Source organism: Polypterus senegalus, chromosome 6, assembly GCF_016835505.1.
Source record: "Polypterus senegalus isolate Bchr_013 chromosome 6, ASM1683550v1, whole genome shotgun sequence".
Taxonomy (NCBI): domain Eukaryota; kingdom Metazoa; phylum Chordata; class Cladistia; order Polypteriformes; family Polypteridae; genus Polypterus; species Polypterus senegalus.
The window spans coordinates 36,451,615-36,464,941 of record NC_053159.1 but is presented as its reverse complement, the minus strand read 5'-3'; the positions used below and the strand labels follow the sequence as shown (position 1 = coordinate 36,464,941).

The 13,327-nt window shown below is 35.0% G+C and overlaps 1 protein-coding gene across 3 annotated transcripts in view; it reads right to left on the bottom strand.

Annotated features, from left to right (window-relative positions):
- foxj3 (forkhead box J3) overlaps window positions 1-13,327 on the bottom strand; it is a 185,998-nt gene that overhangs the window by 91,372 nt on the left and 81,299 nt on the right. For all 3 annotated transcript variants that reach the window (XM_039755830.1, XM_039755828.1, XM_039755829.1), the window contains exon 2: window positions 11,175-11,576. In XM_039755830.1, coding sequence (XP_039611764.1) covers window positions 11,175-11,498 — 324 coding nt within the window. In that variant the 5' untranslated portion in view covers window positions 11,499-11,576. The remainder of the gene's footprint in view (window positions 1-11,174; window positions 11,577-13,327) is intronic.

Below are 13,327 nucleotides of genomic sequence, written 5' to 3'. Positions count from 1 at the left end.
TTGGGGCGTATGAAAAATATTAGGTTAGCAGAATCATGTTACGTTATTTTTAAAATTTTCCCTTTCTTAGCACAAGCACAGCTGAGAAGCTTGATGCATGTACTCCATAACGTTAAAAATAACGCATTTAATCACACTTTCAATTCCAAGCAAGCGGAACTTTTGTCAATGCATGATTTCCTGGTACATCCATTACACTGATGCACACATCACAGCTACAAAAATGTTAGAGTCGGAATAAAGCGCGTTCCTACGACTGATCATTTCGACTTCCCGAAGCCTTGATAAAAGCATGGTTTTGTGCACACTGAAAAGCAAGCAAAATTAGATGCATTACAGAAAGCGGACTTTGTGGCTCTTACTGGGGATCATTGGACTTCCGTGACCGTTAGTAATTCTAAATACATCTAATTACAAAATGTTCAATGATCACACTGTTTTAGCCTAATGTACAAAATAATTTTGGCTAATGTTACTCAGAGTTTAAAGAGTAAGCTGGTCAAATTACCTTTTATGTTTCTGACTTATTTTTTAAGAAGAAAACTGCACTTTATGGTGAAATTTTGGTTATTATTATTTAAAGACAATACTATTCTGAAAATGTACTTAAAGTACTTAAACTACCACTTTATTTTTAAGTCTGCCCAATTTTAACCAGGGATGATATTTTTGTTTCTGTTTTGAATTCAAATGCAGTTTAAAGGCTTTTTTTTCAGAAATTAAAACAGCTTCAGTTTACAATATTCATGTCCATGTCTATTATTTGATTCTGTCAAATTTACGTGTGCGATTACATACGATTAATCAAGATTAATTCTTACACAGCCTCTAATTAATTGGATTAATTTTTTAATCGAGTCCCACCTATATATATATATATATATATATATATATATATGTAGATATATATATGTAGATTTGTATATATATATGTGTATATACAGTATATATGTAGATATGTATATGTTGTATATACAGTATGTATATATATGTGTGTGTATATATACAGTATGTGTATATATATGTATGTATGTATATATATATATATATATATATGACAACAACACTCATATCAATGACAAAACAATTACATTAACAATCATCTTACGTTATTTTTAAAATGTTTGCTTTTCTTTTTCATAACTTCTTTAACACACTACTTCTCCGCTGCGAAGCGCGGGTATTCTGCTAGTTATTTATATAGGAATGGATAAATAAATAAAGATTTTGTACAAATAATGTTTTTCATTTTTCTTCTTTGATGGATTCTGGCACCCCCAACAACAGTTGCTCGCACCCCAAAGAGTGTGTGTGTATATGTGTATATATATATATATATATATATATACTAGCAGAATACCCGCGCTTCGCAGCGGAGAAGTAGTGTGTTAAAGAAGGTACGAAAAAGAAAAGGAAAAATTTTAAAAATAACGTAACATGGTTGTTAATGTAATTGTTTTGTCATTGATATGAGTGTTGTTCTCATATCTATCTATTTATATATATATCTATATATCTATATATATATATATATATATATATATATATATATATATATATATATATATATATATATATATATATATATATCTATATCTATATCTATATCTATATATATATATATATATATATATATCTATATATCTATATATATATCTATATATATATATATATATATATATATATATATATATATATATATATATATATATATATACACATATACTATGCTTGGCAGCGGAGAAGTAGTGTGTTAAAGAAGAAAAGAGAAAGAAAAGGAAACATTTTGAAAATAACGTAACATGATTGTCAATGTAATTGTTTTGTCACTGTTATGAGTGTCGCTGTGATATATATATATATATATATATATATATATATAGCAAAATACCCGCGCTTCACAGCGATGTCATGTGTTAAAGAAGTTATGAATTTAAAAAATAATGTAACATGATTGTCAAAGTAATTGTTTTGTGTATTTGGCGGCAGCGTCACGAAGTTGTTTTCGCAGCTGCATCAGAAAATGTACCACAACGCCTGACACGCCTCCTTTTACTGTTTTCTCACAGCTTGGATTGCTGCTGTCATATATATATATATATATATATATATATATATATATATATATATATATATATATATACACACACACACATATATATATATATATACACATATATACACATACATATCTTCATATCTACATATCTATATACATATCTACATATACATATATACATACATACCTATCTACATCATATATACACACACATACATACATACACACACACAAATTATATATATGTGTGTGTGTATGTATGTATGTATGTATGTATGTATGTGTGTGTGTATATATATATATATATACACATACATATACTTGTGTGTATGTTTGTATGTGTCTATATGTGTGTGGATAGGTTTGGTCACTGAGTGCAAGGGAAAAATAATAAATTATAGTCTATAAGTTATTAAACAGTAAAACATTAACGTTTTAAGAAGTACAGGTACATTGAAATTACATTTTCTATGTGAACGTTCAAATTTGTGCCTCTGGTAATGTGCCTTACCGGCATTTAAAGAAAATTAGTTTTGTGTCCTCTGCAGTGTTAAGAGAGAAAGGCTTTGGTTTGGGATAAAAGGAAAAAAGGTGTAAAGAAAGGAAAGTTGCCTTTTTCTTTTATATAGTATAAGAGATGTGTTCGCTGACGTTATGATCGCATTTTGGGGACAGTCGCGGTGGGTCTTGTGTAGACTGGTGAGACGTCCCGCCATTAATCGGCTGTGATGGCACTATCAGTCCTGCACTCGTGTGCGTGTCTTCATAATTCGAGGTGAGGACCTGATAATCGTATACATGCAAAAGAAAGTGTGAATCGCCTTAATATTATTTTGCCGTGGTGTAGAAAAGGGGTCCCGTGTTTGCACTTGTCTGGGCTATAGCGCAGGGGGAGGATGAAAAAAATTAAAAGTGCTCACTTTGACTTTAGGCAGAAGCGCAGTCAGCATCTCAAAGGCGGCACAGCTATGCGCTGGCTGGCTGCTCGACTTTTGCTGGGCAGGAGACCCCAGTTTGCAGACACATTCATGATATCAAAAGTCTCAGCGCTCTTTGGAGGTCATTCATATATATATATAGCAAAATACCCGCCTGCAAAAGAAGTAATGTGTTAAAGAAGTAATGAAAAAGAAAAGGAAACATTTTAATAATAACGTAACATGATTGACATTGTCATGAGTGTTGCTGTCATATATATTCCTGCCTAAATAAGTCACCTCGCGCTCTTACTTTTTACCGTTCATTTAATCATGGCTAGTGGCGGAAAAATTATAAAATAGAAGGAGGATGGCTTTACCAAAACAATTATTGATGGCGAATCGATTATTCATAAAGCTTGAATTGGTGATCTGTTTTTCTGTGTTAACCTCATATTTTTTCATACTTATTCTCAAACTATGGTGGTGCGAGGGTAAAATGAATCGTGATGCGCTGATCAATGTAATCCGTGTACCAGGAAATCATGCATTGACAAAAGCTCCCCTTTGCTTGTAATGCAAAGTGTGATTAAATGCATTATTTTTGAACGCGTCATGGAGCACATGCATGAAGCTTCTCGGCTGTGCTTGTGCTAAGAAAAGGAAAGATTTTAAAAATAACGTAACACGATTGTCAATGTGACCTTTTGTAAGTAGTGCCTGGAGGATTAAGTGTGTAGAAACTCTAGAGACAGCGTGTGTATTAACTTGTGGATTTTTCTGTGAGTATTTGGTGGCAGTCTGACGAAGTTGCTTGAAAATGAGGTGGGAGGGGAGATGATGACGTGACTCCCCACCGCCTTTAACTGTCAATCCCCACAAACACAGTCTCGGAATTTGCATAAGCACACCCCTTCACCTACAATTTTAACTTAGTTACAAAGTGATCAAAACTCGCTTATATCCTCGTCCTCTCATTAAACTTGTATCCCGCATTACCTGTGGGTATGTGAAACGCCAGCGGTAGCCTGTCTATGAACTTAATTTAAAGTTTAGGTTTACACCTTGCTTTCTTTCCGAGCTGGCAACACTCATGAATATGGTAGTATTTGTCACTCACTCACTTCTTATTGTTTCGCTGCCTTCTCAGTTATAAAATGCATGTTTTCTTAAGCGCTTTTTGGAGGTCTTCCTGGTTTTCTACGCACTGCGTTGACAGTCAGTTCACGTGATTACGTGGGAGGCGTGATGATGTCACACAAAACTCCGCCCCTCCACGTCATTCCAGCTCAACTCCATTACAGTTAATGGAGAAAAATACCTTCCAGTTATGACCATTAGGCGTAGAATTTCGAAATCAAACCTGCCCAACTTTTGTAAGTAAGCTGTAAGGAATGAGCCTGCCAAATTTCAGCCTTCTACCTACACGGGAAGTTGGAGAATTAGTGATGAGTCAGTGAGTGAGTGAGTGAGGGCTTTGCCTTTTATTAGTATAGATATGTGTATATATATACATATATACACATATATATATATATATATATATATATATATATATATATATAGATATGTATGTGTGTGTATGTATATATATATGTATGTGTATATATATATATATATATATATATATATATATATATATATATATATATATATATATATATATATATATATATATATATATATATATATATATATATATATGTATATATGTACAGTGGTGTGAAAAACTATTTGCCCCCTTCCTGATTTCTTATTCTTTTGCATGTTTGTCACACAAAATGTTTCTGATCATCAAACACATTTAACCATTAGTCAAATATAACACAAGTAAACACAAAATGCAGTTTTTAAATGATGGTTTTTATTATTAGGGAGAAAAAAAATCCAAACCTACATGGCCCTGTGTGAAAAAGTAATTGCCCCCTTGTTCAAAAATGACCTGAGTTCAATTTCCGTAGCCACCCCCAGGCCTGATTACTGCCACACCTGTTTCAATCAAGAAATCACTTAAATAGGAGCTGCCTGACACAGAGAAGTAGACCAAAAGCACCTCAAAAGCTAGACATCATGCCAAGATCCAAAGAAATTCAGGAACAAATGAGAACAGAAGTAATTGAGATCTATCAGTCTGGTAAAGGTTATAAAGCCATTTCTAAAGCTTTGGGACTCCAGCGAACCATAGTGAGAGACATTATCCACAAATGGCAAAAACATGGAACAGTGGTGAACCTTCCCAGGAGTGGCCGGCCGACCAAAATTACCCCAAGAGCACAGAGACGACTCATCCGAGAGGTCACAAAAGACCCCAGGACGTCGTCTAAAGAACTGCAGGCCTCACTTGCCTCAATTAAGGTCAGTGTTCACGACTCCACCATAAGAAAGAGACTGGGCAAAAACGGCCTGCATGGCAGGTTTCAAGACGCAAACCACTGTTAAGCAAAAAGAACATTAGGGCTCGTCTCAATTTTGCTAAGAAACATCTCAATGATTGCCTAGACTATTGGGAAAATACCTTGTAGACTGATGAGACAAAAGTTGAACTTTTTGGAAGGCAAATGTCCCGTTACATCTGGCGTAAAAGGAACATAGCATTTCAGAAAAAGAACATCATACCAACTTTAAAATATGGTGGTGGTAGTGTGATGGTCTGGGGTTGTTTTGCTGCTTCAGGACCTGGAAGGCTTGTTGTGATAGATGGAACCATGAATTCTACTGTCTACCAAAAAATCCTGAAGGAGAATGTCCGGCCATCTGTTTTTCAACTCAAGCTGAAGCGATCTTGGGTGCTGCAACAGGACAATGACCCAAAACACACCAGCAAATCCACCTCTGAATGGCTGAAGAAAAACAAAATGAAGACTTTGGAGTGGCCTAGTCAAAGTCCTGACCTGAATCCAATTGAGATGCTATGGCATGACCTTAAAAAGGCGGTTCATGCTAGAAAACCCTCAAATAAAGCTGAATTACAACAATTCTGCAAAGATGAGTGGGCCAAAATTCGTCCAGAGCGCTGTAAAAGACTCATTGCAAGTTATCACAAACGCTTGATTGCAGTTATTGCTGCTAAGGGTGGCCCAACCAGTTATTAGGTTCAGGGGGCAATTACTTTTTCAGACAGGGCCATGTAGGTTTGGATTTTTTTTCTCCCTAAATAATAAAAACCATCATTTAAAAACTGCATTTTGTGTTTACTTGTGTTATATTTGACTAATGGTTAAATGTGTTTGATGATCAGAAACATTTTGTGTGACAAACATGCAAAAGAATAAGAAATCAGGAAGGGGGCAAATAGTTTTTCACACCACTGTATATGACAGCAACACTCATCACTCACAACAGTGACAAAACAATTACATTGACAATCATGTTACGTTATTTTCAAAATATTTCCTTTTCATTACTTCTTTAACACACTACTTCTCCGTTGCGAAGCGTGGGTATTTTGCTACTAAGGTATAATACCTAAATAAAGAAAATTGTTGTCTAGATTTAGTAAAATTGTTTATGGCAAAGATTTCAAAGGCAGTACGTCTGATAATGCAAAGCAACATATAAATTGAATTATTCCTTTTTCTTTGTTTATATTCTTGGATAAAAGTGCACTTGCCTTGTTATACCTTTACTGAAAGTGTTTATTTGATATTTGGACTTGAGTCTTCACACATTATACACTTCACGTCAGCATTTTGTCATTATTACTATAGCATGAAAAACGTTTTAGTTATGTGTTCAGCATTTCTTGCCTCACATTTCTTGTCATCCTACATTTACCTAAATCGTTGTAGATACAGAACACATGTGAAATATATGTATTCTAATTAACGATATATTATTTACCCCGTACAATACTAGACAAGTCACGCGCAGATAAACTGACTTGAGCTGGGAGAACGTTGTGTCTGACTTCAGTTGCATTGGAATGGGGATGGGATAGAAGGCTTTTTGCTGCCAGTGCTGTTTGACACATTTGCAAAACTGTTGATGAAGAGGTGCAAAGAAATTTAAGGTGGCCCAGCATTACAACTTTTTTTGTAGGCTTCAGGGATTCTAATGTTAATGAACCACGGACCACATGTACCTACCACCTGAAATGAAACTTAGCAAAAAATAAACACTTTGTGTATAGCATTTGGCACCATGGGTCCCCCTCCCTTATCCAAAAACTATCCAAATGCAGTGCCACACTTGTTCAGCTTGAATTTCAAGGCCGCAGGTCTTTATTGTAGCCTTAATGGGTTGTGAGGTTGTTGGTAAGTGGCTTGACCTTGGAGATGAGGGAAGAGCTGGGCCTCTACTTCTGGCTGGGTGTGATGCCCTGACAGAAAACCTGGTTCTTATTTTGCCAGATGTTTATGGTCTATCACCACGGCAAGACACGAGAGAGGGTAATACTATTTTTTTTTTTCTGTGGAGGCTCCTAGTCCTCAAACTATTCTCTGTGCAACCATTCATTTTATGAACATATTTTCAAAATGCATAAACTGTAAAATGACAGTGACACTAAGCACGGTGACAACAACTACATACACAAATAAAAACAGTATTGCTCACTTATATAAACACACGTGTGTGTGTGTATGTATATATATATATATATATATATATATATATATAAATAAATAAATAAAAACAGTTTTATGTAGAAAATAAATGTATTTGTGTAGACAACACTAATTAATGGAGATGAGATATGCACTGTAATATACATATACAGTGATCCCTCGCTATATCACGCTTCGACTTTCGCGGCTTCACTCTATCGCGATTTTTTCTCATACACACTTACGTCACTACGCATAAGCTTTCTGAGAACTTTTATCTAAGCCCCACGATGGCTCCTAAATGTGCTGCTTTTTCTAAGCCTTCTGACAATAAAACTAAGCGCCGGAGGAAGATGCTTACTATCCAGGAGAAGGTGAAACTATTGCATATGATCAAAGATGGCCATACCCTACAAAAGCCTCCTCACACATATGAAAAAACAGCCCCAGCATCTGCCTATCAAGATGTTCTTCAGCCACTCACCCAGATACCCACTGCCTACTCTTAGTACTCCTTCAGCGGAAGAAGACGACGACGCACCTGCTGAAGTTACTGCACCACCTGAAGACTCGCCTACTAAGGTCGTGCCTTCATAGGTTAGTGGTTGCGTGTAAATAAATGTACAGTACAATAATCTACTATATAAAAGCGGTCGGGATTGTCCTTCCGTCCCGTGAGTGCAAAGCGTAGCGATATTCCGCTTATCACAGACTTACTACTTGCGGCTTGCGTTACGAAACGACACGATGTGAGCAGAGTTCTGGTGCTCCCATCATTTCCTTGCTTTTGTGTGAGATGCGCTGGAAAAATAGACAAAATTATGTCTCTGGAAATAATTAATGTTGATGGAGTACAAATGCCTCACTGTGTAGTAAATATCAGGGGAGATGGTGCTTGCTTATTCTCATCTATAGCTTATTTAGTGCATGAAACTCCGACTTTAGCGGTACAGATTCAGGCTGACATTGTACAACTTTGGACAGGCACTAGGGGTGGGGGTTTATGGATAAAAAAAAACTTAGGTTTTTGGGAGATATTATGAATGGGCACTTTGATGTTCTTATTCCCTACACTTACATGCCTGATGTACATATGGAGCGCACACAAATTGAGGATAAAAGTCGGTCGCCTTAAAAGGTGGGTTAGCCTAGTAATAATATGATATTTGTAACATCTAATATGTCTTATTTTCTCTTATTTTGTCTAATATATTGGGTAATACGAATGTACTGGTGACTAAAGGGTGTTATTTCATGTCTAGAGGGCTCTAATAATTTAAAAAAACGTATTTAGAAGGTCGTAAACAGGTTTTCTATACACTAACTGCGAAAATATTCAATTTATAAATAAAGAATCCTACTTCGCGAAAATTCATTTATCACAGTAGAGTCTGGAACAGATTAACCGTGATAAACGAGGGTTCACTGTACATTATATATAATATACACTATTACGCATTATAAAATGTACATTATGGGTGCTTCTGATGGTGCTATTTTCAATATAACATTACATTTAATAATTTTGAGTAACAAAGATCTACACCAATCAAAACGAAACTAAAAACAAATTACATGGAATAACAGTATTGCAAGTTTTCTTACTCAGGAAACTTCTGAGCTGCCGACTGTGTCAGATTCAAAAACAGCCAGGTCTTTATCACTCTCTTCAAAGACAGCTTCCAAAAAGCTACTCAAAGTCCGTTTTGGTCGACTTGAAACCATTTTTTCAGGAAAATAAACGAAAACTATGCTCAAGGATTTTCTTCAATGCTCTGCTACTCTTTGTGTGTTGATGCACCATGCATCTTTGAGAGACTTACAGCTGATTACACACACTTTCAGCTGTGTCTCATGATGTTCATATATGGACATCAACGTATTGTTGGAGAAGTCACAGTCACTGCCATCAAGTGGTATGAAGTTTGCGAGTGTGTGACATATTGAGTCTGAGCTAATGTCCCTGAAATGTTAGGTGGTATTTACAAAACAAGGCCTCTTATTTGAAGGATATCTCATGATTGATGCATTGTACAATAAATTGCATGGACTTGTTTTGATCAGGAGAATCTACAGACGTGACGTGTTACTCGAAGATAATTACTATTATTTTTTCAATTTATGAAACACCACATAAATAATTTCATACCAGATTAAAAGTCAGCCATAAATATTGCAACAATTTGATTACTTGTAGTATGAAGTTGATAACCTTCGCTTACAAACGAGGTATTGTTTATGTTAGTGTGTGACAGTTCACTTGTATGATGCAGTGAAAATTTTTTAATTAATCGCTTGGCCCAGTACTGGGCCTCTCAGGGTGTAAAAAATGTCTGTTATTTCAGTACAGTTTTTCACCATATCTTCATTATTACCATCCTTCAAAATATGGTCTCCCTATTTCACTCTACAGTTTGAGCCTTTCTTGAATCATATTTTACACCATTTTAAGAGATGCATTAAACTTTTAATTGCTGCTGCCCTTTGCTTTCAGGAAATGATTTTCCAAAATTAAAAAAAAAAAACTATTTTTAAAATGCTTCTTGCAGATCATAATACTGAATTTACAGTATTTTTTTCAATTTGACACTTGTCTGATCATTTTGCATTTATTTTACTGAATTGCATTTTTCAAGCATTTGTGTAGGTCTGAAGATTATCAAAGTTTTTATAACAATTTTTGCTTAAATTCCCTGAAGTGTCCCCCTTGAAGATCAATATGCAAGTACTGTATGAAACGTTTACAGTTTATTCTGTATATACTAACTTATATCAACAAAGATCATTGAAAGTATACGAGAAAGTCTAGGGGAGACCACTCCTGATTTTTATATTCAGTAACCAACTAACAAATTATTTTCATACTACCATATACTGTATATTCTTAGTGAAAAGATTAGTTTTTTCTGAAGTGTAATAAACCTTTAAAAAAACACTCAATGTTATATATATGGGACCATTTTTAATGCATTAATGCATCTAAAAGACAAAAACCATAAACAAAATGCCTTGATTTTTCTTTCATTAGTGTTTCAATATAGATATCTGCAAATGGCTAGCCTCAAACAGCAGACCATGGTGGTTGCATGAATGAATCACCCATGCACAAAGACTACATATTGTATAATGTAAATAATTTATGAACTTCCAAGTTAGTTACCATATTTCCAGAAAACTTGGTTACAAAGTAATCTCTCTAGTATTGTGCACATCTGGTTACACCTGTAGAGAACTTAACAGTACATAATTTGCACAGGGTAGGTAAAAGGAAGTAGTAATGGGAAAAGAAAAGTAAATCTATTAAGTCCATTTCATATGGGGCTTTTGGTGAAGTGGAGCAATGGGAAAGCCCAGCTGATCCAGTATCAAATTAATATCAAACTGTAATCTTATAATTAAATATGGAGAAAAAGCAGTGCACAGCAACTTAATGCTCAAGAGGATACATTATTTACAAGCCAAGTTAATAATCCCAAGCAACACCAGATTAGATAAACTATGTTTGTATATTTGGCAATGTCCTTCAAGGTATGACATATAAACCACAGGTACCACTTAGTTTGACTGTTGCATTATCAGAAAATACCAGTAATCTTGTGGTAACACACAGAAAATTGCAGGACCACAAAAAGAAAACCAACAGGCACGTCTTACCTTCCATCCACTTCCAGCTTCTCTGTAATATGGGAAATTGTCACAGATCCACTGATAAATCTCACTGAGAGTCATTTTCCTTTTTGAAGAGCTGTTGATGGCAAAGGTGATGAGGCTAGCATAACTGTAAGGAGGCTTTCCATCTTTGTGCTGCTGTACTTCCTCCTGGTCCAGAGTGGTATTGGGGTCCAGTAAAGCATTTTTCTTAGTCATGCCTGGCCCATGAGCATTTTGGGCTGCATCTGCCTTCTGGATGGCTGCTCGCATTGTGAGCTGTGGTAGCCAGTCCATGGAAGTGAGACTGCTCTCCAGTTCTGACGTCATTGTGAAACTATAAAAGTACTCCAAAAGATACAGATGGAGATGAAGTTAAGAATCCAAATGTTGTGATTTATATATACTCTGAAAGAAAGAAAGAAAAAAAAGGTTACTCTTTATATTTATGGATATTGCCACCACAACTGCATTTGGGAGTAGCATGTTAATAAACATAAATAAAAGAAAAACAAAAAAGAATAATCAAAGACCTATCTATAGATTTTATTACACATAAACCCATAGCTATTACTCTGTCACTAGGAGAGCAGCAAAGTCTGATTTTACCACTATATAGACAAAATGCATTTGTTGTGAGAGGATTTCTAATTCACAATGTTAAAATGCAGGATTTGAATATAAAGTCTTTTAAGATATGGATGGCTTGTGCCACTGTTACAGAAACAGGCAAGTTTGTTTGTGCCAGTTTTAGCCACTTCTGCTTTGTAAGGATGAGGTGTTTGCTCCAGAGACAAGCTTGCACAGTTACCAAAATGGAAAAGTATGGCCAGGGCTCATGAAGGCCAGAAATGTGGGCATACCAAACTTTAGACAATGTACATGTAGCAGAGCAATATAAAGCATCATGAATGCAATTTGTAAAAATATCCCAGCAATAATAAAAGCAGTAAAAAAAAAAAAAACTGATTACTGGCTATGACAGTGGTAAATAAAGGTGTCATCTCAGAATATGGTCCAAGTATATAAATGATAATTCATTAAAAAAAAAAAAACACCAAGGGATGGCTAAAGATCTGTAGTTTCAAAATATTTAAGTGGCAATTCTTCACTAAAAAATGTCTGTTTCTTGTGATATACTTGCTGTACCAAAGGTATAACAACACAGAAACAGAGCTTAATATTGTGCTTGAACAGTCACTTACTGTAGATGTAAGAGCCCAAACAATATGAGCTGTTCAGGTGTCACCATTTATAGTAGTGCCTGGTAATAAAGATAGCATGTGCCTAACAAGCAGCAAACAAGAAGAAGTGTAAGAGACATCTAATCACAGACAGAGAGGATGATGAAAATCTGCTGGAATTAGTGCAATTCTGCAATATTTTCCACACGTCCATACTGATCTCTAAATCCTAAAGTTTAGAGTAAAATTCTCACCCAAATATCAACACTACCATTATAACGTTATATAAACCTAAATGCTAAAGCATAATAAACACCAATTCATTTGTAAATATGTGCTTTGACGTCACTAGGTTAATACTACTTATTTGATTTTTCTTCCTTTTTAAATTTGAATACTTTTACAGTCAGTCTTGTTATGTAACTTGAAGTACTGCCTAAAAATTCAAGCAATCTGGGTCAAACAACACATTGCTTTAAATACGTACTAGTTCATTCTGGAGGTGTTTCAAGGGATAACCAAAAGAAATTTTATAAAAAGAAAAAAAAAAAAGTCAAACTTTTCTAATGTAGAGTCAATTCCTACTAGATAGATAAGATATGGATACTTTATTAATCCCAAGGGGAAATTCACATACTCCAGCAGCAGCATACTGATAAAGAACAATCTTAAATTAAAGAGTGATAACAATGAAGGTATAACAGACAGACAATAACTTTATATAATGTTCAACATTCTGTCATTAGAACCATCCCTCAAATGTTCAAAAGAAGAAAATTACAAGTTTGAAAAAGTCACCCCTGGTAAATTACAAAGAGTAAATAATTAATCAACTGAAGTAATATGGAATTTTTCACTATTTTAAAATAGCCGATTTAGAAAATGTATTAATCTTCTTCTTCCGGCTGCTCTTTTACACCCATCACCTGCATATCCTCTCTCACCACATCCCTAAACATTTTCTTAGGCCTTCCT